Source organism: Argopecten irradians, chromosome 9 (assembly GCF_041381155.1).
Source record: "Argopecten irradians isolate NY chromosome 9, Ai_NY, whole genome shotgun sequence".
In the NCBI taxonomy this organism is placed as follows: domain Eukaryota; kingdom Metazoa; phylum Mollusca; class Bivalvia; order Pectinida; family Pectinidae; genus Argopecten; species Argopecten irradians.
In genome coordinates, this window is record NC_091142.1 from 25,592,439 (window position 1) to 25,618,222 (window position 25,784).

Consider the following 25,784-nt stretch of genomic DNA (forward strand, 5'->3'; position numbering starts at 1 on the left):
CCCCATTAGTTTGTGTAAGTAGAAAGAGTCTCCCCATTAGTTTGTGTAAGTAGAAAGAGTCTCCCCATTAGTTTGTGTAAGCAGAAAGAGTCTCCCCATTAGTTTGTGTAAGTAGAAAGAGTCTCCCCATTAGTTTGTGTAAGTATAGAAAGAGTCTCCCCATTAGTTTGTGTAAGTAGAAAGAGTCTCCCCATTAGTTTGTGTAAGTAGAAAGAGTCTCCCCATTAGTTTGTGTAAGTAGAAAGAGTCTCCCCATTAGTTTGTGTAAGTAGAAAGAGTCTCCCCATTAGTTTGTGTAAGTAGAAAGAGTCTCCCCATTAGTTTGTGTAAGTATAGAAAGAGTCTCCCCATTAGTTTGTGTAAGTAGAAAGAGTCTCCCCATTAGTTTGTGTAAGTAGAAAGAGTCTCCCCATTAGTTTGTATAAGTAGAAAGAGTCTCCCCATTAGTTTGTGTAAGCAGAAAGAGTCTCCCCATTAGTTTGTGTAAGTAGAAAGAGTGTGTAAGTAAATTCCTGAAAATTTATCTCCACAAATAAACATCAACATCATCATCATTTTATTACATTATTGATAGAAATTTCCATTTTTTGAAATGCAAATTGTGAAATTTTGTAGTTTGCGAAAGAATGTTGGTTATAGTGAAATGGTAGTATTTTTCCAATGTTTTGAAGTCCAGTGTTTTTTTTGGATTGGCAATGGTCGTGTTAGACATACATACCATAACGTTCATGATTTTTGATGTGGTCATTTTCCATGCCATGTTCTACCTGGAGCTGCATATCAGATCCCTATCACAAAATAAAGGTTAACTTTGATTAAAATTGAAATTGGAAATCATTGTTGCCACCACGATTTACCTTTAATCATAAGAGGATCACAGAGTTGATGGATAAATTAAATGATAAATCAACACCATCTTTATGCTCATTTACCTGGTGTAATATTTATACAGTTTAAAGTTGTATTTCTTGTAATATTCACTATCACAAACTGTAAAAAAACATACAATGTGTGAATATGGATGCTTATATATGATGGTTCAGATCCATAAAAGCACCAATATACTTTTGACAAAGTGGTAAATGTCGCATGAAATGTCACACATTTTGAAAGAACGGTCATGTTTCAAATTTTCGGGTCACACCAGAAAACTGATTTTCATCACGTGACTGACATTGGCGATACCCGTATAGATCGGAACCTCCCGAGTTGTATCACGTGACCAACATCGGCATTACCTGTACAGATCGGTACAGTTCAGAGACTTCTGAGCTATTTGAAATGTGTATACATTAAAAATCAATATTTCAATTTGAATGTTTAATAACTTTCCGATTATGAAAAATACAAAAGTCAGCAAATATGGAAAGTTTAATTAAAACTTAGTGAGGTGAAGAAAGATATGAAGAACACTTTAAATATTTTTTCTATGCCAAAAATACAGCAATTCACAGACCATACAGCTTTAAATGCTTATGACTCTAGAAATCTTTATTAAAATCTGACCAAGATATACAGTATAATATACATACCACAGGGTCACTTCGTTGCCGTAGTCTGGTAATAGGGCGCGGCGCTCTCTCAGGAAAGGTCACTTGCATCTTTACGACAAACTCCTAGAAGAACAAGACCATCAGTATAGGATTTTATTATTAATCTATTGTTATGAATTAAACTTTATACGAATTAAAAATCATGTCAGTAAGGATATTATAACATAAGGTCATAACATAACAGAAATTCATAGTCTCCTCTACACTACATACAATGACAAACACGCAAATACCATTTGCCGACTAGCCCACCGTGTATAGGACAGCCGAAGTTTATTCAAAGAGTACAAGCAGCAATTGAACAGTACACAAAAGAAATTCAGTACGTGGAAACAATCTGTCTTTATAACATTTGAAGATCAAAACTAAAGCCCTGACACATATAAAAAGCCTATAAGGAAATCAAGCGAGCCACCCAACCTGAAACTCCTGTTGTACAGGAGGACAGGAGGTGCACCAACTCTCAATGCTTAAGATTTCAAATGCTGGGTTTTGTTAGGCCAAAATTACACTAATATGTTCAAGGACTTAACGAGATTATACCCGACATAGCTTACGAGCGGTCACATACGGCATAGCAAAAAATACACTGAAATGTTTAACGAATTAAAGAGATTACACCTGCCATGACCACCCTATTAGTGACCCACAAAAACAAAAAAAGAAAAACCATGACCATACGGTATGGCAACGGCGGCTAGGAATGACACACACACCTGTGTACCCCGACACGTCGACCACTCTGACGTCAGCGCACGTGCAACACTTGCATACTCGTGCCGACAGAGACAAATTATTCCCGCTATACTTAGCGAAACGCTGAAATATTTGAATAATGACTGTGTTGGTTGACCTTGAACTAAGGTTTATGAACAAAGAGTCAAAATTCAATGATCTTATAATTATATGACCTTGATAAATGATTGTACTGATTTATATAATTACTTTCAATTTATTGATAAGGATAACTATTATGAACACATTTGACCTTGAACTTAATTATCAATTTTCCTATCTGTTCCCTGGCACAATGTATTTATGACGGATTGAGAATTTTCCGTACTATCAGAATCAGAATAATTATGGATCCATCAACTGTTTAATTATTGTTCCGAGCCTACAATCTTCATTTTGTTATTCTAAGAATCTTTGATTTGATTTTTCTCAGAGTATTTGAGTTTAACGCATAAATCTAATGTCTGACCATACCTTAAATATCGGAGCTCGTGGTAACGTATCCTCAACCACTTGGATCAGCAGTGTTAGACAGTACCAGTTCAGGTTCTTCAATGTCTTCATAGTCTGAATCAGTGATAATCAGGTTTCAACACATATAAATAAGTCAAGCTCCAATTTCATCAATATCCCTTGGCTTTAAGCCATTCCCAAACTTAGAATATTCTCCAAAATAAATGTTACATTACACAAGCTAAGGCAAAAATCTGAAAAGGAGCTTTCTTAACTTTTTGCAATGTTCCCTATCAATGTAAAGTTAAGTAATTCCTTAAAGTATATGAAACTGGACCCTTGAAAGACATGAAAAATGGAAAGGCAAGTGGGCATGACCACCTCGTAGCAGAACATATTAGATATGGGGAGGAACATCTTTTGAAGGCAATTACATGTCTTTATAATGCCATTATTGACATGGAAGACTATCCTGTGAGCTTCAAGCATGGTATCGTTACTTCACTATTCAAAGGGGGAAAAAAGGACAAATTGGATATGAACAATTACAGGGACATAACCCTTACCCTGGTCCTACAAAAACTATTTGAAAAAGAACTCTACCAAAGAATAGCGAAAGTTTGTTCTGAGATAAGCTTTCCCCATCGCCTTCAGCAAGGGTTTAGGGAAGACTGTGGTAGTATTGTTGCTGCCTTCACGGTGAGGGAAGCTGTAAGTCATCATCTTGACCGCAACTCGAAAGTGTACGCGGCGTTTTTAGATAACGCGAAAGCCTTCAATAGTGTCTGGATAAATGGTCCTTCTCACTAAACTCTATAATCTTGGCTTTAATGGTAAGATATGGCGGATCATAGCGAACTCTTTTAAGGGTGTCACATCATGCGTTCTACATGAAGGCAGAACCGGAAGTCCATATCCTGTCAAGCAAGGCATGGGTCAAGGTCGGAAACATTATCCGCATGGTTTTTTCTAGTCATGATCAACGACCTTATTCTAGAGCTTGACTCGTGTCCGTTTGGACTCGCTATTCATAATCTACACATACCAGCAATATTTCTAGCAGATGACACTTTACTTATGGACTGTTCCATTCGGGACTTGCAGTGTCTCCTAGAATTAGTGTATAGCTTCTCGCGAAAATGGCGTCTTAATTACAACCCCTGGAAAAAGTTCTCTGAATACAGTTTCAAAGGGGCCACACAAAGCGCGTTCCACGAACTCAATGTGCACTCGGAGGGCAACCTATTCCGTGGGTCACAACCAAGGAATACGCCAGTATAGTCTTGACTCAGAATTTGCATTGCGACGAGAGCATAAAAAAAGCTTGTCAGAATGGGAGACAATCACTGAATTCATTGATAAGCGTTGGTGTTCACGGTGGCGGCATGAATCCGTTGATAAGCTGCAAGCTTATCAAAATGATAGTCCAATCGCGTGTGTTGTATGGATCAGAATTGTGGGCTAACCCTATGCAATACTCTCAGCAGGAACTCTGCGTCGTTCAAACGATATGCTGCCCGGAGATGCCAAGGCTTCGAACAAACTTTCACCTACACTTGTAACAACTCGTGCTATTGGACTACTTGACATTGCTGGCGAGGTTGATAAAAGGAAGATAAAATTTTGGAACAAACTATGTGCTGCAAGTAGTAAATACGTGTGTGGAAAACTCTTTTCATTATTCGTGTTTGTGCTTTCATATTCGGAAACAAGATGCTCCTCGCGGAAACTTTATTCAAGATATATTTGCAACCGCACACAGGCTTAATGTAGCATCAGCTCTGTTTGACTTTGTATACGATGGTTTTTGTCCCACTCGCAACTCCTGGCGAAACTTTACCATGAAAATTGTAGAAGAGTTCTACTTCAATAAATGGGCGGACGCTAATGGATAATTCGATTGTGCTCAAAACCTACGCCAGCATCCACTCTGTCTGTGGTCCTAATCCACTCTGGATACTGATCTTGCTTATCCTAACCACACATGGAAAATGGGCGAGTTAATCAAACTCTCGTATCGGTACGAACGTAGTATTGTAGTATGTAGACTATGTGGGGAAGAATTCTGACAATATTACTACGCACTTTCTTATCCAGTGCCCGCACTGTTATATATTTACATATGCCTCTATATAGCCAACGGGAGGGGCGTTCAAATTAGCGTAAACGCAACGACGTATGAAATACAAACCCAAAGTAGGATCGGACGATTTCTAGTTCACGCTTCGGTAAGATTTTGCAACATATGATAATCTTAATAAACTATAATTACTTAATTTACATTTAACTTTTCACAGATTGTGACAGATTTGCTTTGAATTAATAATAAACTAAAAAAACGATTTCGGTCTTCTATTTGTCTCAAGACTGATCCTTAGGCGGCACAGACAATAACATGCTCGTCATTAGCCTACTCGGTTGGCCTACTGTATGAAATGTAAACAAAGTTTCATCGTTATCGGATTCAAAATAATAATAAAGAGTTGTTATTAGATCCAATTAAAATGTACGTATTTGACAACAAAACAGGATCTAAGTTTTGTACAAGCATTGTAACGGTAAATAAACCAACAAAAAAGAATCGCTTGCTCGGGTCCTACCATACCGCGGGTCTCTTCACTCAGGAATGTTCAAAGAATTCCATAGTTAAGTCAATTCACAAACACCATGCAAACCACTTGACTGTCCCCCCCATCCGAACAATAACAATAAAAGTCTTGACTATGATGAACAGAATTTAGTCACACATATCGCGTTGCGTATAGATCCAAAACATACATTAGAAACATTCAACAGCTCAACAGTCATACCATTTTGGGTCAACAGACATTTCACAGGTTTACTTTCCTCGGTTTTGAAAATCAAATATGGCGTGCTCTCGCCTCCACTTCGGAACCGGCAACACTACACCTGGACAACGATACCGGTAGTCGGCTCCGCCTTGGTTTAGCGAACTCAATTTTTATTCGAAATGGACATTATTGATACATTATATAGTCGCGATAAATATTAGACTTTCAGTGTATTTTGATTGCGTTTGTAAACTTCCTAGAAGTTACAGAATATGTAACATTCGACCACCTTTTACAGAATATGTAACATTCACCTTTCAGGAGGAAAAGCAATGCCAATTTCTACTGGGAAGCCAGGTGGATATTCCTCTTGATCATGATAGATGGGAAATGATGATGATAAACATTACTGACCTACTTCCATCACTAATTGTACATATGAACACTTTACTTTGAAAATGTGATTTTGAAATTCTAAACTGAATATCGATTTGTTTTAATTAAAATGTAAAATAGGTATAAAATCTCTGAAAAGAGGAAATAAAGAAAATCTATCTATCTAAGAAAACTGTTAAGTGATAAAAGTAGACAAGGGAAACGTGCTGTCTGTTGTAATTCTGTAAGTTTTAGTCCTTGAGGGCCTCTTTTCTGTCTTCTTAATTGATTTGATTATTTTTTTTTCTTACGTGAAAATGGTTTGTTTTTGTAGACAAGTACCTGTTTGTGGGTATCATACATTGTATTATTTCAGGAGAGAATTCTAGACTTTTTTAAGTCAACGCTTATTCGTGAAAAGGGTTTATTGGTATGAATCATACAAACTGGATTTGAGGAAGATTATTTCAATAGCTAGGGTACAAACCGTCTGTATGTGGAGGGAGGTTATTTCAATAGCTAGGAAACAAACCGTCTGTATGTGGAGGGAGGTTATTTCAATAGCTAGGATACAAACCGTCTGTATGTGATGGCCAGATCCAAAGGGAATAACAGAACCAGGCATCAAGTCGTCGACCTGGGATAGGATCACTTTACCGGCCGTCACCTGATCAGCACTCCGGACATTCCTGTAGGAGATAGAATATGGCATTCCTTTATTATTTATACCATGATAATTAACAAAATAATGCCTGCAATTACTGTTTTTATATATTTACAGCAAATTAAATAAAAGCAGCAAATCATTTTAGTGAAATTAGCTTGTCCAAATCTGATATCACTGGTACCAGCATAACGTTTAGTTGGTATGATCAGGTTTCTGGATTATATATACATATCAACAATGATTATACATTCAAGTTAAAACAAGAGAAATATTATATGATACGTATACTAACAGATCACTGTCCAGTAGGTTGACCACAGCCTCTCTGTATTTTGCCATTTGTTCTTTCATTACATTTGTTTCCTTAGTCTGAAATATAAGAATCATTTAGTCATATTCCCATTAACAATAACTGTAAGGAATCGATATGATGTTGTATTTGATATCATATCATATGATGCCTTATATTATATCATTAACATTTACTACCTCATATTCTTTTCAACAATAACATGTGTATATTAATTGATCTGGTTACTATGGCAACCAAAAGGTTGACCAACAAACAAAAACATACATGCACATCTACACATGACTGCTAAGTTTCATTGAAATTGATCCAGTAGTTTTATAGGAGTTGTGCAGACAAAGTTTGAAACCTGTGTAAAGTCAAGTGATCTGGTCACCATGGTAACCACATCTTTATATGGTCCCCAACATCACTGCCAAGTTTCACTGAAATTGATTCAATAGTGCAGGTAAATTTGTAGATTTTTCTCAACAAAACCCTGTGTATTGTGACCTGCTTACCAAAGCAACAAAAAATTTGACAAACGAAAACCAGCATGCACATCTACACATGGTCCAAATATTACTGCCAAGTTTAATTGAAATTGATCAAGTAGTTTAGGAGAAGATTTCCATACAAATCTTAAAACCTGTTTATTGTGGAGGGAACTAAATACCATCAGATGGTACAACAAATTCATAGTTATTTTCATTTCCCTTCAATATGTTTCTGTATAACGTTTGTAATATGTGTAACAATCTATGCTTAAATTTAAGTGAAGTAATTTTGTAGGTCCTCAGAGGAATCTAAAAAATACACAGAACAATTAATTCACAAAATTCGGAGGACCTACCACATCATATCTCTTTGAAAGAGGATGACAGATTGCAAAAATATTATAACCATGTTTTACCGTATACAGTTAACAAGAGGCCCAGAGGGCCTGTATCGCTCACCTGCTTTTTTGTTAGTAACTATCACAAGATTCTGACAATTAGAACAAGAGGCCCAAGGGGCTTAATGGTCATCTGATTACCTTGGCAATAATCATATAGGAAATTAATTAGATATCGTGTAATGGTAGCCATCTTCGATTTGGGATCAACCAGAGATGTAACAACACTTTGTCAGGATCATGTCAGGATCATTTCATGCAAGTTTCAGCCAAATCGCAACAGCAGATCTTGAGAAGAAGTTCAAATTGGGTTTTCAAGATGGCGGCTGTGGTGGCCATCTTGGATTTTAGATCAACCCGCAAAATAACAACACTTTGTCAGGACCATGTCAGGATAATTTCATGCAAGTTTCAGCCAAATCGCACTGGTAGAACTTGAGAAGTTCAAAATGTATTTTCAAGATGGCGGCTTTGGCGGCCATCTTGGATTTCGGATCGACCTGAAAAATAACAACACTTTGCCAGGACCATGTCAGGATCATTTCATGCAAGTTTCAGCCAAATCGCACTGGTAGAACTTGAGAAGAAGTTCAAAATGTGTTTTCAAGATGGCGGCTTTGGCGGCCATCTTGGAATTTGGATCGACCCGAAAAATAACAACACTTTGTCGGGACCATGGCAGGATCATTTCATGCAAGTTTCAGCCAAATCGCACTTGTAGAACTTGAGAAGAAGTTCAAAAGTGTTTTCAAGATGGCGGCTGTGGCGGCCATCTTGGATTTCGGATCGCCCCGCAAAATAACAACACTTTGTCGAAACCATGTCAGGATCATTTCATGCAAGTTTCAGCCAAATCGCACCGGTAGAACTTGAGAAGAAGTTCAAAATGTGTTTTCAAGGTGGCGGCCATCTTGGATTTCGGATCGGCCCGAAAAATAACAACACTTTGTCGTGACCATGTCAGGATCATTTCATGCCAGTTTCAGCCAAATCACACTGGTAGAACTTGAAGAAGAAGTTCAAAATGTGTTTTCAAGGTGGCGGCCATCTTGGATTTCGGATCAACCCGAAATATAAGAACACTTTGTCGGGACCATCTCAGGATCATTTCAGGTAAGTTTTAGCTCAATCCCACAGGTCAAACTTTAGAAGAAGATTGAAATGTGAAAAGTTTACTGACGGCGGATGGCGCACGGCGCACGGCGGACCGCGCACGGCGGACGGCGCACGATGACGGACGAAGCATGATGGCCTTCTGGTCAGATGACCTAAAAATAAGCAAAACTGACTCCCAAAGTTTAATTTTGGATCACAACCATACAATGATGCTATTAATTGATACCATACAAATATGCTATCCAATACATGGGTTCAGAGACAAAGTAATTAATATGGAAGTAGTAGCCTAATTGACCTTTTTGACTTCACATCTATTGCCGTCTAAGGCCCTGGGGGTCAGCCCTATCATTTGTACAATTTCAAATCCCAAACCTATAAGGATCGATGCTACCATTGCATTATAAGTGCTCTTCCATTCTTAGTTGCAGAGAAGAAGTCGTTTATATGGAAATAGCTAAATTAACCCCTTTTGACCCCACCCTTCAGGCCCCCGGAGGGTCAGCCCCATCATTTGTACAATTTTGAATCCCCACCCTATAACGATACTACTATTGCATTATGAGCGTAATCCCATGTCAAGTTGCAGAGAAAAAGTCATTTATATGGAAATTGACCACTTTTGACCCCGCCCCTCAGGCCCCCGGGGGGTCAGCCCTATCATTTGCACAATTTGGAATCCCCACACTATAAGGATGCTACCATTTTATTATGGGGCTATACCATGCTTAGTTTCAGAGAAGAAGTCATTTATATGGAAATAGCCAAATTGGCCCCTTTTGACCCCGCCCCTCAGGCCCCCGGGAGGGGTGCCCCATCATTTGCACAATTTGGAATCCCCACCCTATAAGGATGCTACCATTGCATTATGGGTGCTATACCATGTTTAGTTTCAGAGGTGAAGTCGTTTATATGGAAATAGCCAAATTGACCCCTTTTGACCCCGCCCCTCAGGCCCCCGGGGGGTCAGCCCAATCATTTGCACAATTTTGAATCCCCAACCTATAAGGATGCTACCATTGCATTATGGGTGCTATCCCATGCTTGGTTTCAGAGAAGAAGTCGTTTATATGGAAAGAGCCAAATTGACCCCTTTTGACCCCGCCCCTCAGGCCCCCCGGGGGTCAGCCCCATCATTTGTACAATTTTGAATCCCCACCCTATGACGATACTACCATTGCATTATGAGTGCTATCTCTTGCTTAGTTTCAGAGAAGAAGTCGTTTTTATTGAAATAGCCAAATTGACCCCATTTGACCCCGCCCCTCAGGCCCCCGGGGGGTCAGCCCCATCATTTGTATAATTTTGAATCCCCACCCTATAAGGATGCTACCATTGCATTATGGGTGCTATCCCATGCTTGGTTTCAAAAAGAAGTTGTTTATATGGAAATAGCCAAATTGACCCCTTTTGGCCCCGTCCCTCAGGCCCCCGGGGGATCAGCCCCATCATTTGTACAATTTTCAGTAAGTAGCCCATAAGGATGCTACCAGTCAAATTTTGTTGAAATCCGACCAGCGGTTATGGAGAAGAAGTCGATTGTTGACGGACGCCGGACGCCGGACGCTGCGGTATCCCATAAGCTCACCTCGGTCCTTTGGACCAGGTGAGCTAATAATACCATAACTAATGTGATAATTCATTTCGATATGATCACGGTGAATTAATCTATGCTTCAGTAAATTGGCCACCTTACCTATCATAATAACTTATGTAACAACAGCAATTTACTTACACCACCGAAGCCTTTGAGGAAAAAGCGTACACTCTTGTTCTGTTCCATTAGATAGTACAGTCTTCCAGCTGTGCTGTGTAGCAAACGGAAAATCTCTATCTCCAGTCCATACTCAAAAGAATCTCTAGCCACAAAATAAATAAATAAATAAATGATAATATCAAGGTTATCTGATATCAAGATTTAACTTTTATAAATTAATTACCTGTTTTTCAACAAAATACATTTTGATAATGTAATTAGGTACATGCATGTATATGAAATTTATATAATATCTACATGTATATGCAATAATTTGTATGATGAAAGATTTGCCAATATTACTAATATACTGTCATGTTTTCAACATTTAATATACTGCTACATTTTTAATGTTAGAACATTTAACCAAAATAAAGTATCTGCTCTTTGAATAGAGATACACCAGTCCAGGTGTAAAAGTTTGGTCGGATATATACTTTTTCACAAATTCACATATCAACCATACCTTTGAAAACTTCTTAGAATAAAACAAATATTGAGATGACATTCAGGTGAGATCATAGATAAAAGAAGTTCATAATGTCAGCTGAATAACGAGAAGAAGTTTTCTGTCAATACTAGCAAGCTTTATGTTTCATGAGAAGAAGTTTTTGTGTCTATATTATCAAGCTTTAAGTTTAATGAGAAGAAGTTTTTGTGTCTATATTACCAAGCTTTATGTTTCATGAGAAGAAGTTTTTGTGTCTATACTACCAAGCTTTATGTTTCATTAGAAGCAGTTTTTTTGTCTATATTACCAAGCTTTATGTTTCATGAGAAGAAGTTTTTGTGTCTATACTACCAAGCTTTATGTTTCATGAGAAGAAGTTTTTGTGTCTATATTACCAAGCTTTATGTTTCATGAGAAGAAGTTTTTGTGTCTATACTACCAAGCTTCATGAGAAGAAGTTTTTATGTTACCTTTCCAGCAGTAGAAGAATAATGACACAGTAACAGGATTCAAACAATTCAGCATGCATGTGATGACCAGCTAGTTTTTGTTGTAGGTAAGACCTAAAAAACAAACAAATGTATTTAGATTCACAAAACAACTGTTATACAGGGGTTTCGAGGTCAATTAGTCTTATCTGACGTCACGAAACTCAGGTCAAATAATGATGTTATATATAACCACCAGATGGTGGGACTAATTGATGGTAAGTTGTTCTTTACCCATGTTATTTTTAGATCTCAATTCATTAAAACACTTTTATTGGTAGAGATTATATGATAACGATTGAAATTAATTGCATGCACTATTAGTTCATGTATGTTCAATATGACAATCATGACACTGATGTAATCTTAGGAAAAGGGTGTGACAGTCTTTCCATGTTGATGGCTGCTAATTACTATTCATTCTCTCTTCATATTGTGGATGAACTTGTTGAGAATAATGTTGTTCTAAGTATCGTTGGACAATTTTGAATCCTCAACACATAAGGATGCTACAATTTACATAAAAAATATTAATTACATAATATGAGTGATATAGATACATAGCTTTCTAGGAAAAAGATGTACATGTACTATCAACTTGTGCTGTTAAATATTTGTTTTCTTTCATTGTCCCGTTTTACTGTTGGTGTCATATTACGTAATCGTTTTGTGTGTCTTGATAAAGGGGCAGATCGCCTTGAAAATTTGACAATTGTTTTGTCCACACGGTTGGAATAACTTCTTTGTCCCATACTACCAAATTAATATTTATAAACTTAAGGTGCTTCCCAAAGCATCATACTCATCTTGGGTTGAAAATTGGGCTCATTTCATCAACAAAAGTTATACAAATATTATGGTATCAAGACATTAAATCTCTTAATGATCTCACTTTAATGGAGCCGTGATCTGCCAGGCGTACGGCCCATATGTTGTCTCATCCCCAAGTTTAAAACCATCAATCCGTATCTTCTGTGGTTTCAGATGACTGAAACGGTCATGGACATGACGTCTTACTGTGCTGACATCTTTTTCCTGCTTCCGTGTGAATGGTCGATTTGTTTGACTCTGTGCCGTCGCACGACCATTCTTACTTCCAGCACCAGGGGTGTTTCTTGCCTTACTGGCTGATGCATGTGGGACTTAAAGATAAAGGAATTATGACACAGATAAAAATAGTTTGACATTGAGATACATATACTTTCCTTTAAGTTATAATAGATTCTCTATATTTGCAGTTAAATTAATTCCTGATACTTGAAATAGCCGAGAACAACAAAAAATCCATTAAAATAAAACTAACACTAAAATAAGCATGTTAACAGTAAAAGCCATTTAATAGCTTACTATCTGATGATGGCTAATTAAAAACACCAAAAAAATTAGTGTATACACTGACATTGAGAGAACAAAGGCCTCATAAAATCTTGTACCTGGGGCACGGGTCTCCGCCTTTTGGAAAGAATCCACTTGAGGTGAGAAGATTGACAAGTAAGCTTCTGCATGACTGCGATTAAGAAAGACTCCCTCGTGTAGAGATGACATAGGATATTCACAGAAACTTGACAAACTGAAAAAAGCATTTGGACACAAAAGCTGAGATGTTTTATTGAAAATAAAACCTAAATAATATACCGGTAGCTGAAAATTACACATAATTTTCAGAACACTACACTGTTAATTGTAAATACAAATCATATTTTCAAAACAACATAGCATACAAACTGAAGTCATATTTTTTTATTATTTTTTTTCCATCTGAAAAATAGCAACAGTCTGACATAAGTTCAGAGAGAAGGCATGAATTTAGACATTTTCTTTCATATTTACTTAAAAATGAATAATATATATTTAATATGTATATATACTCTTTGAAGATTTTCTTGTTCTTGTCATGAGTAAAAATTAAAATAAATTAATTATCTGCAGCAAATCTTCTGTATAATCATATAATCTGAAAGTTGAAATTCTTCTTATTGATATTGCATGAATACCACAGTATACTTTCTGTAAAAATGGCAATATGTAGACAAAAAGTTTTAATTAAGCCACAGTTGCTAGACAATGTTTTTTTTCTTATTTTTTATTTCAAGCCTAACAAAAGAGATGTTAGAACTACTGGGTAAATGTTAATCATTTTAAGGGAATTAACAGCCAATTGTCTCTATATACAATGTAAGTGACAGATTTAGCACAGATATAAGTTGATTTATATGTAATATTACCTGTCAATAAAGGCCTACTGACGGAAAAAGGGAAAGTGGACTTTATATACAGGTGGTCTATATACACAGGTGGTCTTTATACACAGGTGGTCTTTATACACAGGTCAAATTGTGTGGATATTTGGGACCCTTTTATTAATAAGCAGTTAGTCTTTATACAGAGGTGGTCACTAAAGGCAAGTTTTACTGTGCTAGTAATCAATATATCCCACTTAATTAGCAATTTACAAATCTAAAGCATTTACATAAAGAATTCTCATTGTACAAATGTTTGTCATACTGTCAATGTTTTGTTTATGTATGTTTAATGTTTGATGAAAGCGTATGGTATCTCATGTATGTAGAATGTAGCTTTCTGGCAATGATTTTTCTAATGAAAATATACATACGTAAAAGATTTCATTCATGTAAGGATTTGGGGCTAGTTCATTTAAATGAATGGCATATTTTATTTTTAAGTTAAAGTTACTAAAGCTGAAAAAAAGAGATATTTCATTTATTCAGTTATTAAAATTGACAAAAAGAATTGGGCACAAGCTCTACAATGTAATAAGAATTGGGCACAAGCTCTACAATGTAATATGGTAACTCGATAAAACCCTTCTGTTCTGGGCCAGTTGTGAACATTGTAGAACCATAAAACAATGATAATAATGATTTTAAGTGTCTGATTACCTAGAATATTTCAATATTTTATAATCATTTAAAAATGTATGCTTCCTGCAACATTGTTCCAGAAAACAAGAGTTTAAACAAACACCAAACACTAAATATTTATGGGAGAAAAATAATCCAACATGAATCTGTCAAGAAAATTTAAGGAAACATGCATCTTAACCCTCGTGATGGATTTCGACTGATCAGCATTAGGCTCGCTGAGTATGGAGCACATTGTTTTCATTCTTGTAGAAATCCCTATCTTAACTATGTTTTCTATCCATATTGTCCAGCAAAAACAACACATAAATGGACACACAATCAAAACTTAATGGGAGAATAAACATGCTATTAATTGGGTACAACTATATAATGTCATTCAAACATGTTACTAAATAAACTAGCTATCAACTACCATCTCAAATACTTTAAAGTCTAAATTCATGATAAGCTAAATTGCACATCAACCAGAAAAGAAAATAACTGACATTTTTCTAGATTTGTAATCTTGGCTTTTTTCCTGGTAAATCATAAGATTTTCGAGTTGTAATTAACTGGGGAAATATAGCATGGTTTCAGAAAATTAGATGTTGAAATGCATTTTGTTTAAAAAACAATTGAGTTGCTGTTACAGTATATATCTTCAAATAATAAAAATAATTATTTCTGTCTATATCTTTCCTGATCAATTATTGTACATATATTTAAAAGTTCAGAACGTGTTTTTAAGATGATGGCTATATAGTGCAGACATCTTGGATAATGAATCGACTCGAAAAATAACAACACTTAGTTGGAACCATATCATGATCATGTCAGGAACGTTTCAGCTTGATCGCACTCATAGATCTTGAGAAGAACTAAGTTCAAAATGTATTTTCAAGATGGTGGCTATAGCGCCTATCATAGATTGTGGATCGATCCGAAATATAACAATATTAGATAAGGATAATCTCAGACAAGTTTCAGCCAAATCTCACTGGTTGAAATAATTAGAAGAAGTTCAAAATGTATTTTTTTCAGCGTAATTATAGTTCTATTTCATTAATAATTATGATATTAAGTTTTAGCTAGACTATAATATATACCCTAGCAAAAAAACACAACATGTTTTAAACATTGTTAATTGTATGAACATAAATATTATTTCTACCCTGATTCATTGTTTGTACCGCTGACGATGTTTGTCTCCGATCCAGTCCTGTCAGAAATACAACCGTTTGTTCAAATATTTGTTTACAACACTGTACAGCTGTTTATTTTTGCAGGGGTAATATTTTCGCAATTTTGTGGGCTATCGAGAAAATTTATAATATGAGAATATGAGAAAATATTAAGAATAAAATGAATAATATATATTCACTTCAAGTCAAATAATGAAATTTTAATTCCCTTAAATAAAATTTTCTAGTTTTGGGTCCAATGAAATTGTGAAAATTTTGACCCCCAAAAATAACTGCCTGTATGATATATATTAGATAATGTTCTACTGTTCACAAATCTTAGATGTAATGACAGTAATTCAGAGTTATCCCTTAATCAAATGAAACAATGATTTATATTACCGAACAATTCATTTCTAAATTCAACCAAAGGAGAGATATATGGTTGGATCAATGCAAAAAGATTATTTTCATTTAATTACCGGGTATTTAACAAAGTAGAAATTCCTGAAGAATAAATGGCTCTCCAGCCTCAATTCCACGATGGGACAGTGTAACAATTCGTGATTAAATGCAACTCCTTTTATGTAGTACAGACATAAAAATAATTAATTTCTGATCCGAACGATAGTGAACTGCCATTGTTTTCTTTCTACACCTATAATATTACAGCTATATAAAATAGTCTCTAACTACAAAGTGTAAGTCAGATCATGCAAATGGGTTCCATGCAATTGATTTTCTTTCTTCTATCTCATTTCTTATTTGAATATATCGACACTATTTTCTAAATTTATTTGACTTCGACATAATTCTTAAGAGTTATCTCCCTTCTTCAATAATAATCGCCCATGGGTATCACATTTATCTCCCTTATTTTGTTATCTCCCCTTATAGAAAGTTTCTGGTTTTTTAATACGTACCCTTCATTAGCGCCAGCTGACAGAGACAGAGCTATGAAGTTGAGACCAAACTGAATCTGTCCTCTCGTGTAGGCTGCCACATCAGGGTCAGTACGAAAAATACACTGCCGAAATAAACAATTTTTATTTCTCTTTAAAGATATGTTACATCATTGACAAAAGGTATTTTTTCTCTCTCAAAAACAGGGGCAGATGAATTAGATTTTTCTTCATTTACAAAAGTTACTTACTATACACCATTACCACCATTAAAAAGTTTGAGCTTCTTATTTTACCTCAAGATAAAAATATTAAAAATAATTAATTGCATCCCGAAAAAAATCCATGGCACTATATGTCCTATATGGAATGAAGCACTGATTGCACATGCACCAAAAGGAAAATAAATCATTTATATTATGTTTGTGTTAATTAGACATATACGATTAAACACCAATTATTGTTCAACTGATGAGTATTGCTTATACTGTGTCCACGGTGGAGCATCTTTAATGATTTAAATTATATAAGTTTATCACTTAATTACATGAGTACACATCAGTTCCTCTAATAAGGCTTTATCTGTATCACTAAAACCATGTGAATGGGCCCCTCAGTGTTAAATGGATTAATTTCAAACAATTCTGTAGGTCCATTGAGTACAGCACTAGGAATGCCCACATTATAAAGATTTATCACATTATACATACTTACATCCATGTAGATATACTTGTTGGACAGGACAGTATCACTCATAGCTTGTAAGAACATTTCCTACAGCAGAAGTAAGCACATGTTATAGATACAATACGTTGTCTTTAAAGATAAGTTCCCTGTCAAAAACTTCAAACTGAAGTTTAAAAATAAAATAAATTATCAGCAAAAGGTTTTATTTTGGAATTCACAGGGGGACACCGATTTTTTGTTGTTGAATCTGATAATATAAGTGACTCTTAAATAAATCTTAATGTGATTCAGGATTCCAGGTATTGTGCAAGAAATGTTTCCAGAGTTTATATTTAGAAAAAAATTCAGCAGAATTTCAATTGTGAATTGGATCAGTTTTCCACCATGAAAGCCAACACTATCATTTTCTCCCTGAAAAGTTAACAGTGAGAAACTGACCCCCTCTTGCGATGATGTCCGTGACTTACCTTTTCCTGTTGGATACGGTCCGGGTCCCAGAAATCCATGAGTGTTATGTGAGAAGATTCACCGTCTCCAAATGGCAGATTCACCCCAAGGATAAGATGACGGGGGTTTGAATACATACCATCAATCTCAGACATGACAGAATTCACAAAGATGGATACTCCCTGTTGTAAAACATACACAGGGTACTAGTTATTGTTAGCAGGTAGAAGTAAATGTACATTTTGTAATTTTAAGACTGAGGTATCTTTTATAGATAGGATGTAAAATGTGTTCATTTTTTTTGGTTGTTATTCCTGTGGAATAATGAATATCTTAAGCGGCCAAATTAATAAGTGCCCGGGGCAGTTAAAAAATTGAAAAATGAAGGGGCACTTTATTCGGGCTAACAAATTTTACAAAATCATTTCACAGTCTGTAAGCCATTTATCAATTTAGAAAAAATCAAATAGAGAAATCTTCATGATTTTTAGTCTGTGTTTAATTAAGTCAATAAAAGTGAAAGTTAGGCCTCAAAAAGGAGGAAGGGCACTTATAGAGACGACGGTGCTTATAGGGTTAAATACGTAAACAGTATATGTAATAGGAATGGTATAGTCATATACTGTAAACATGGAAGTTTTCGGGAGGGGGAAGTTTACTTTACTTACGAGAAAGCCACTTGATAACGAAAAATTTCCCTGTACATAATATTTTGTATATGACATGAACTTTGTTGTTAAAAGTGTGAAAGTGTATCTGTCGCGAAAATAACAACACTGCGGTAAGGGGCATACATACAATTTGTGAAATTAAGCACTCACAAAAATAACCACGTTTAAAGTAAACAAACAATTTACTTACCATTTTGACATCCTCACCAGTGACTAAAAACTCTTTTCGCATCTGAAGATTGTAGACGTGTTGGTAGAAAGTACCTTCAAACACACACGGGCCAACCAAGGCTACCGTCACCTGGTTCTGTAACCATGACAACCACACATCAGACAGTTGTAAAGGATCGTTACCATGATGACCACATATCAGATATACATATATAGTGGATTGTTACTATGGCTATCAAAACATTTCCTATTTATTTTGGAATAATTGTAATAAATGAAACTATATCTGAACAATTCTGTAACCTTTAATTCAAATAATATGTAGATTTTCATAAATCATTTTGTGGCCTTTAGTTAATACTTACCAAATCCAATGTTGATGTATCATTGAAATCTGAAGTTTTATTTCTAATCACTTGCTATTGTGTGGATTATCATGATCCATTGAAATAATGATTGGCAAAAAAACATTTCCTTTCAATCAATTTGATTTTATAACACTAATAAAATAACCATGCACCACAGATATTGTGAACTTTGATCTGACACAGATATTGTGAACTTTGACCTGACACAGATATTGTGAACTTTGACCTGACACAGATATTGTGAAAATTGACCTGTAAACTTACTGTGTAGCCTGGTTCTGAGAAGAGATCTTCTGGTTCAGGAGTCATATTGTCCACTAGCCATTTATAGCGAGACAATCGCTGTGGGTTAACCACACGTAGGACACTCGGCAGACCCCAAAGTGTGTCATACCCTCGAACCAGGAACAGGTTCTGCATGATCGACTCCTGAAGGTCATTGTCTGAAAACAGCCATTTTTACAGTGAAAATTTATGAATCTAGTATTCAGAACTGTAACTTAAAGTGATTAAAATTTCTGATTTACAAGTACCAACATTTTTGCAGATACACTGTAAAGTTTTACTAATAAATTCCATTCCAAATCAACTTCCTGGAGATTAAAGGGACTAAATCGTTAAAAAGTCATATAATAAAAGATAAAAAGAATTATAGAACTAAAATTAATTGTATAAGTTGTGTACTTTGTGTTAAAAACAATATTTAAAAGTTTGTATAACAATTTTGTTCAAAATGGAGAAAAACTGAAAATAAATAGGAATGACCTAGTCACTATTTCATATTATTATCTTTCGGCGAGTGTAAACAACCCCTATGTGCATGCGCGACGCGTGAACATTCCACTTCCGAACTCAAAGATGCACTCGGTTCTTTCAGTTGTAAACAGTCAATGCCGACAGATACAATTTCTTGTTGTGAATTATTTCAAGTTTTTCTGATCTTACGATAATGCCAATAATACATACGTAAAAGTTGGTGAATTCTTTCGTCTGAAATCTGGTCCAGATGAAATCTGAAGTAATGAAAATATCATTATATAGTTCTATTTCAGTCTACAAACTGCATGATATTTCTTTTTCAAATCAGCCCTGAGGTAATCAGACAATTTGAACATAAAAAAATTATCATTCTCATTTATTTTAGGATATTAAATTCTTAAAATTCAATATGAGAGAAAATATGCACACAAATGAGAAGAGATCGAATCACTGTACATAATTCATAATCTGAAACTTGTCAATTTAAAAAAGGATATTTTTACAAATTGGTGATAAATAATAATCTCATATACTTTAAACACATTTCTTGTTAAGATTTTTTATTCTGTGTACGAATTAATAAAAGTTAAAGAAAATTGGCAACAAACTAAAACGACTAAAAAATTACGACAAAACTATATTGTGAATATGATAACTGTTAAGGTCCAGTCAAGTGTTTATTATATACCATACTCTTTCACACGTACAATGTTGCGAACGGATGTTAAACATGTAAATTTTACAATAAACATTCACCGTCACAAAAATAGGTTAGAGCAGCTTTAATTATCTTTAAGATCTGACCATATGGTCGGACGGACGGTAGCAAAAACGTATCATGCTAACGCGTACTGGTCAATCTGATCAGTAATTAACCTGGTGTATTATCCCGCCTCAGACAAGAATCTTGTATTCCTATTGGTTAAAATGACGTCGAGTTGATATTGATATCCAATATATAATCGTATCAGAATATTCATATTCACATGTACCAACAAATTATGAATACATGTATATTCCAATGCCTCTTGTTTAACCATAATTTGGGTTTTAGTCCTCTGGTCATGTTAAATCTTCAGTTTTAGAAAAAAATTATGTAGCCCTATAAAAAAAGTTTCTTCTATCCCAAGGAGACAAACAACAAAATTCCACAGTCTCCCAAAATCACCAAATGATCAGGGTTGTTGGCTTTTATGGATAAAGTTTAATAAATCAATGCTTCACATATTATCCCGCCTCAGACAAGAATCTTGTATTCCTATTGGTTAAAATGAAGTCACGTGATATATCCAATATATAGTCGTATTAGGTTAGTAAAAATCGTATCAGGTTTGGACGATAGAGTTATCGTTCTTTGCCTCTAACGTCATTAGCAACAAGATGGCGGTCAAGTAACGCTTCACGACGACGGCACTCAGCGAGATGGAGACAAAATGTTTGAATGATAGCGCTGATGACCACATTCAAAGCAAACAAACCGCAACACTTATTTAGGATTATTTAACAGAAAGGGACCATGACAACGCATTCAAGTCTTCAATTAGGTGAAAATTGTTTAAAGTTTTGAGTTGTTTTGGTTTCAATACTCAGTACACATAATGCATTTTGCAGTTACTTCATTGAAAGGGTCTTCGACGGGATAAATTCGTTACACAGTTTGTTAGTGACCTAATACGGAAAAATATTGGGTCTAAAATAAACTTGTATCGGGCGAGGCGAACATTTATTTTAGACCCAATATTTTTCCGTATTAGGTCACTAACAAACTGTGTAACTAATAATATTATGCTTTGTTCATTGGAAATTCTTTTTAGACACGTCTGTATCATTCCTGTAATACAACTCCGTCTCTATCTGCTAATTAACACACACATTAGGTTAAAAGCAAATTATGTCAGATATGAATACAAAGACACACTCATGGTTATGGCAGACCTATTGCAACTTTAATTCTTATAAATACAATAATATTGTTATTATACATGTAATATTATGTACATTATTAGACAAATAGGCACCTAAAATAACAGACAAAAGCCTTAATAAATAAATAAATCTGCATTACTGCTATTTTACAACAATGAGATAATTTTATTGTGGTTATTTCATTATTAGTTAATATAATATTGTATTTATCTTGCGATAATACAACGCAAAGCCTACAATAGTTCCATGCCTAAGATAAAAATGAAGTTCCATTCTGAAACTGAAAAATATTGACCCCTCCCCCTTTTTTCATCCCCTACTTCTCCCTATCAATAGATTTTTGCAAGATAAATACAATAATGCAGAAGCTTAGTATTAGTCTATCAGCACCAAACTAAAGTGTTTTTGAGATCATACCAGAAATCTGAAATTTAAAAAAGTAGAAACCCTTTCCAAGGGCAGATAACTCCAGTAGCTGAAAGGAATTGGGAAAATGAATATTGTGCAGGAAAATATATAATATGGTGTGAAAAAGGAATTAATTAATTAAAACATAAGAAACTAAAACACAAAGCAAGAAGATAATTATCAATTATTTTTATATAATACATTTGAAGTAATTCATAGACTTTTAGTTAAGATGCATTAAAAGAAACTAAATAAAAAGAAAGCATGGATTTAAAATAAGAAATAAAATTTTAGGATCTAGTGGTCAAAGAAAAATAAGGTTTTTATTGATTTTAGTGGGAAAGAAAAGTATAAATATGAAAGAAAATGAAAACACTGATTAACACCTTGACATTGCTCATGCAATAGGATTTTCATTTTGTAAAAAATGTATAAAGCAAAGAAAAAAAGGTAAGGAAGGATATAACGTTAGACAGGACAATATACAGCAGGATGGATTAGGATGCTAGGAATCCTAAAATGACATGTCTAAAAAAAAAAAATAAATAAAACCAGCAAGGGCCTTGAAAAGTCTACTTCTATTTTCCATGTTACACATTGGCAGTTTGCCAGCTGTCTATCAAATTGCATATAGGTCCTTATAAAGAATTTGCATTTTGTTTCGACATTGAATAGGTTCGTGTGCATGTGCAAGCACGAGGCATGCATGCTTCATACTGCCTGACGATTGGTCCATTAGATATATAGGGATATGATAATAATTCCTACCATATATTTGATTCAAAATCATAGACTACAGTGGAACTTGGTTAATACGAACTCGAAGGGACCAGGACAAAATTTCGAGTTATCCGAGTGTTCGAATTAAGCGAGTTCTCATGTCTACTGACTATCTTTTTATTTGGGTATATATAGACCAGTTCCATGACGTAAAACAATCTGAAAAAAGAGAGATGTCAAAATCGCCGATGGTAATTGCAAAATTATAACAAGAAAACCTAGATATATATTCTGAAATACTCTTCTACGGCAGATTTATGAAAATATATCGGCATTTTCGGCGATCTCGTTGTCCAAAAAATCTCATTTCGAATTATAAAAACATTTTATGTATGATTTTTGCCATTCGGGCCCAAAATTTACTTTGTATTATCCGAGTTCTTCGAGTTTTCCGAATTCGAATTATCCAAGTTCTTTAAACAAAGATGAAGAGGGAATTTGGTCGGGACCGTCAAAGTACTTCGTATTAAGCCGGGTTGTCGAATTATCCGAGTTCGTATCAACCAAGTTCCACTGTATGTGTGGGATTTATCGGAAGCATGCACCCATAATTTATCTAAAATATTGCTAATTCCTAATTTGGCATCCTCAACACATGCATTATCATTACAGGTGGAGAAAATCCGTGAGGATAGTGTTCAATATTATTATAATTGTCTGATTATACTCACGCCTCAGCATTCTGTCTAAAGCGCTGGACAAACCCCGGATAGGGGTTGTAAGGAAGTTCTGGTCGGTCGAGTAATAGAGTCATCAGCCTGCGAAATGATTCCACAAGCTCAGTCTCCTCTAAGTAGTCCCGGAATCGCTGCATTGTAACAGTATCATAGCCAAGTGGAGGATTATACAGGTCCCGCATAAGAGTGGAGCCCTATAGGATTGTACACAAAACAAAGTTACAGTGGAGGATTATACAGGTCCTACATAACAGTGGAGCTCTATAGGATTGTACACAAAACAAAATTACAGTGGAGGATTATACAGGTCCCGCATAACAGTGGAGCCCTATAGGATTGTACACAAAAACAAAATTACAGTGGAGGATTATACAGGTCCCACATAACAGTGGAGCCCTATAGGATTGTACACAAAACAAAATTACAGTGGAGGATTATACAGGTCCCACATAACAGTGGAGCCCTATAGGATTGTACACAAAACAAAATTACAGTGGAGGATTATACAGGTCCCGCATAACAGTGGAGCCCTATAGGATTGTACACAAAACAAAATTACAGTGGAGGATTATACAGGTCCCACATAACAGTGGAGCCCTATAGGATTGTACACAAAACAAAATTACAGTGGGGGATTATACAGGTCCCACATAACAGTGGAGCCCTATAGGATTGTACACAAAACAAAATTACAGTGGAGGATTATACAGGTCCCACATAACAGTGGAGCCCTATAGGATTGTACACAAAACAAAATTACAGTGGGGGATTATACAGGTCCTCCCACATAACAGTGGGAGCCCTATAGGATTGTACACAAAACAAAATTACAGTGGGGGATTATACAGGTCCCACATAACAGTGGAGCCCTATAGGATTGTACACAAAACAAAATTACAGTGGAGGATTATACAGGTCCTCCCACATAACAGTGGAGCCCTATAGGATTGTACACAAAACAAAATTACAGTGGGGGATTATACAGGTCCCACATAACAGTGGAGCCCTATAGGATTGTACACAAAACAAAATTACAGTGGGGGATTATACAGGTCCTCCCACATAACAGTGGAGCCCTATAGGATTGTACACAAAACAAAATTACAGTGGGGGATTATACAGGTCCCACATAACAGTGGAGCCCTATAGGATTGTACACAAAACAAAATTACAGTTGGGGGATTATACAGGTCCCACATAACAGTGGAGCCCTATAGGATTGTACACAAAACAAAATTACAGTGGGGGATTATACAGGTCCCACATAACAGTGGAGCCCTATAGGATTGTACACAAAACAAAATTACAGTGGGGGATTATACAGGTCCCACATAACAGTGGAGCCCTATAGGATTGTACACAAAACAAAATTACAGTGGGGGATTATACAGGTCCCACATAACAGTGGAGCCCTATAGGATTGTACACAAAACAAAATTACAGTGGAGGATTATACAGGTCCCACATAACAGTGGAGCCCTATAGGATTGTACACAAAACAAAATTACAGTTGGGGATTATACAGGTCCCACATAACAGTGGAGCCCTATAGGATTGTACACAAAACAAAATTACAGTGGGGGATTATACAGGTCCCACATAACAGTGGAGCCCTATAGGATTGTACACAAAACAAAATTACAGTGGGGGATTATACAGGTCCCACATAACAGTGGAGCCCTATAGGATTGTACACAAAACAAAATTACAGTGGGGGATTATACAGGTCCCACATAACAGTGGAGCCCTATAGGATTGTACACAAAACAAAATTACAGTGGGGATTATACAGGTCCCACATAACAGTGGAGCCCTATAGGATTGTACACAAAACAAAATTACAGTGGGGATTATACAGGTCCCACATAACAGTGGAGCCCTATAGGATTGTACACAAAACAAAATTACAGTGGGGGATTATACAGGTCCCACATAACAGTGGAGCCCTATAGGATTGTACACAAAACAAAATTACAGTGGGGGATTATACAGGTCCCACATAACAGTGGAGCCCTATAGGATTGTACACAAAACAAAATTACAGTGGGGGATTATACAGGTCCCACATAACAGTGGAGCCCTATAGGATTGTACACAAAACAAAATTACAGTGGGGGATTATACAGGTCCCACATAACAGTGGAGCCCTATAGGATTGTACACAAAACAAAATTACAGTGGAGGATTATACAGGTCCCACATAACAGTGGAGCCCTATAGGATTGTACACAAAACAAAATTACAGTGGAGGATTATACAGGTCCCACATAACAGTGGAGCCCTATAGGATTGTACACAAAACAAAATTACAGTGGAGGATTATACAGGTCCCAATAACAGTGGAGCCCTATAGGATTGTACACAAAACAAATT

The 25,784-nt window shown here is 35.7% G+C and overlaps 1 protein-coding gene across 3 annotated transcripts in view; it reads right to left on the reverse strand.

Annotated features, from left to right (window-relative positions):
- The window catches only part of LOC138331878 (uncharacterized), a 69,256-nt gene that overhangs the window by 28,982 nt on the left and 14,490 nt on the right, over window positions 1-25,784 (reverse strand). For 2 of the 3 annotated variants that reach the window (XM_069279718.1, XM_069279716.1), the window contains 17 exons: window positions 23,406-23,605; window positions 19,828-19,874; window positions 19,126-19,304; window positions 18,513-18,629; window positions 17,672-17,833; window positions 17,232-17,291; window positions 16,539-16,642; window positions 15,606-15,653; window positions 13,004-13,140; window positions 12,463-12,712; window positions 11,553-11,645; window positions 10,611-10,734; window positions 6,868-6,944; window positions 6,486-6,597; window positions 2,763-2,855; window positions 1,533-1,616; window positions 719-788 (listed from right to left, as the gene is read on the reverse strand). In XM_069279718.1, the coding sequence (XP_069135819.1) occupies window positions 719-788; window positions 1,533-1,616; window positions 2,763-2,855; window positions 6,486-6,597; window positions 6,868-6,944; window positions 10,611-10,734; window positions 11,553-11,645; window positions 12,463-12,712; window positions 13,004-13,140; window positions 15,606-15,653; window positions 16,539-16,642; window positions 17,232-17,291; window positions 17,672-17,833; window positions 18,513-18,629; window positions 19,126-19,304; window positions 19,828-19,874; window positions 23,406-23,605 (1,957 nt within the window). The remainder of the gene's footprint in view (window positions 1-718; window positions 789-1,532; window positions 1,617-2,762; window positions 2,856-6,485; window positions 6,598-6,867; window positions 6,945-10,610; window positions 10,735-11,552; window positions 11,646-12,462; window positions 12,713-13,003; window positions 13,141-15,605; window positions 15,654-16,538; window positions 16,643-17,231; window positions 17,292-17,671; window positions 17,834-18,512; window positions 18,630-19,125; window positions 19,305-19,827; window positions 19,875-23,405; window positions 23,606-25,784) is intronic. The other variant, XM_069279719.1, reaches the window with a different exon arrangement.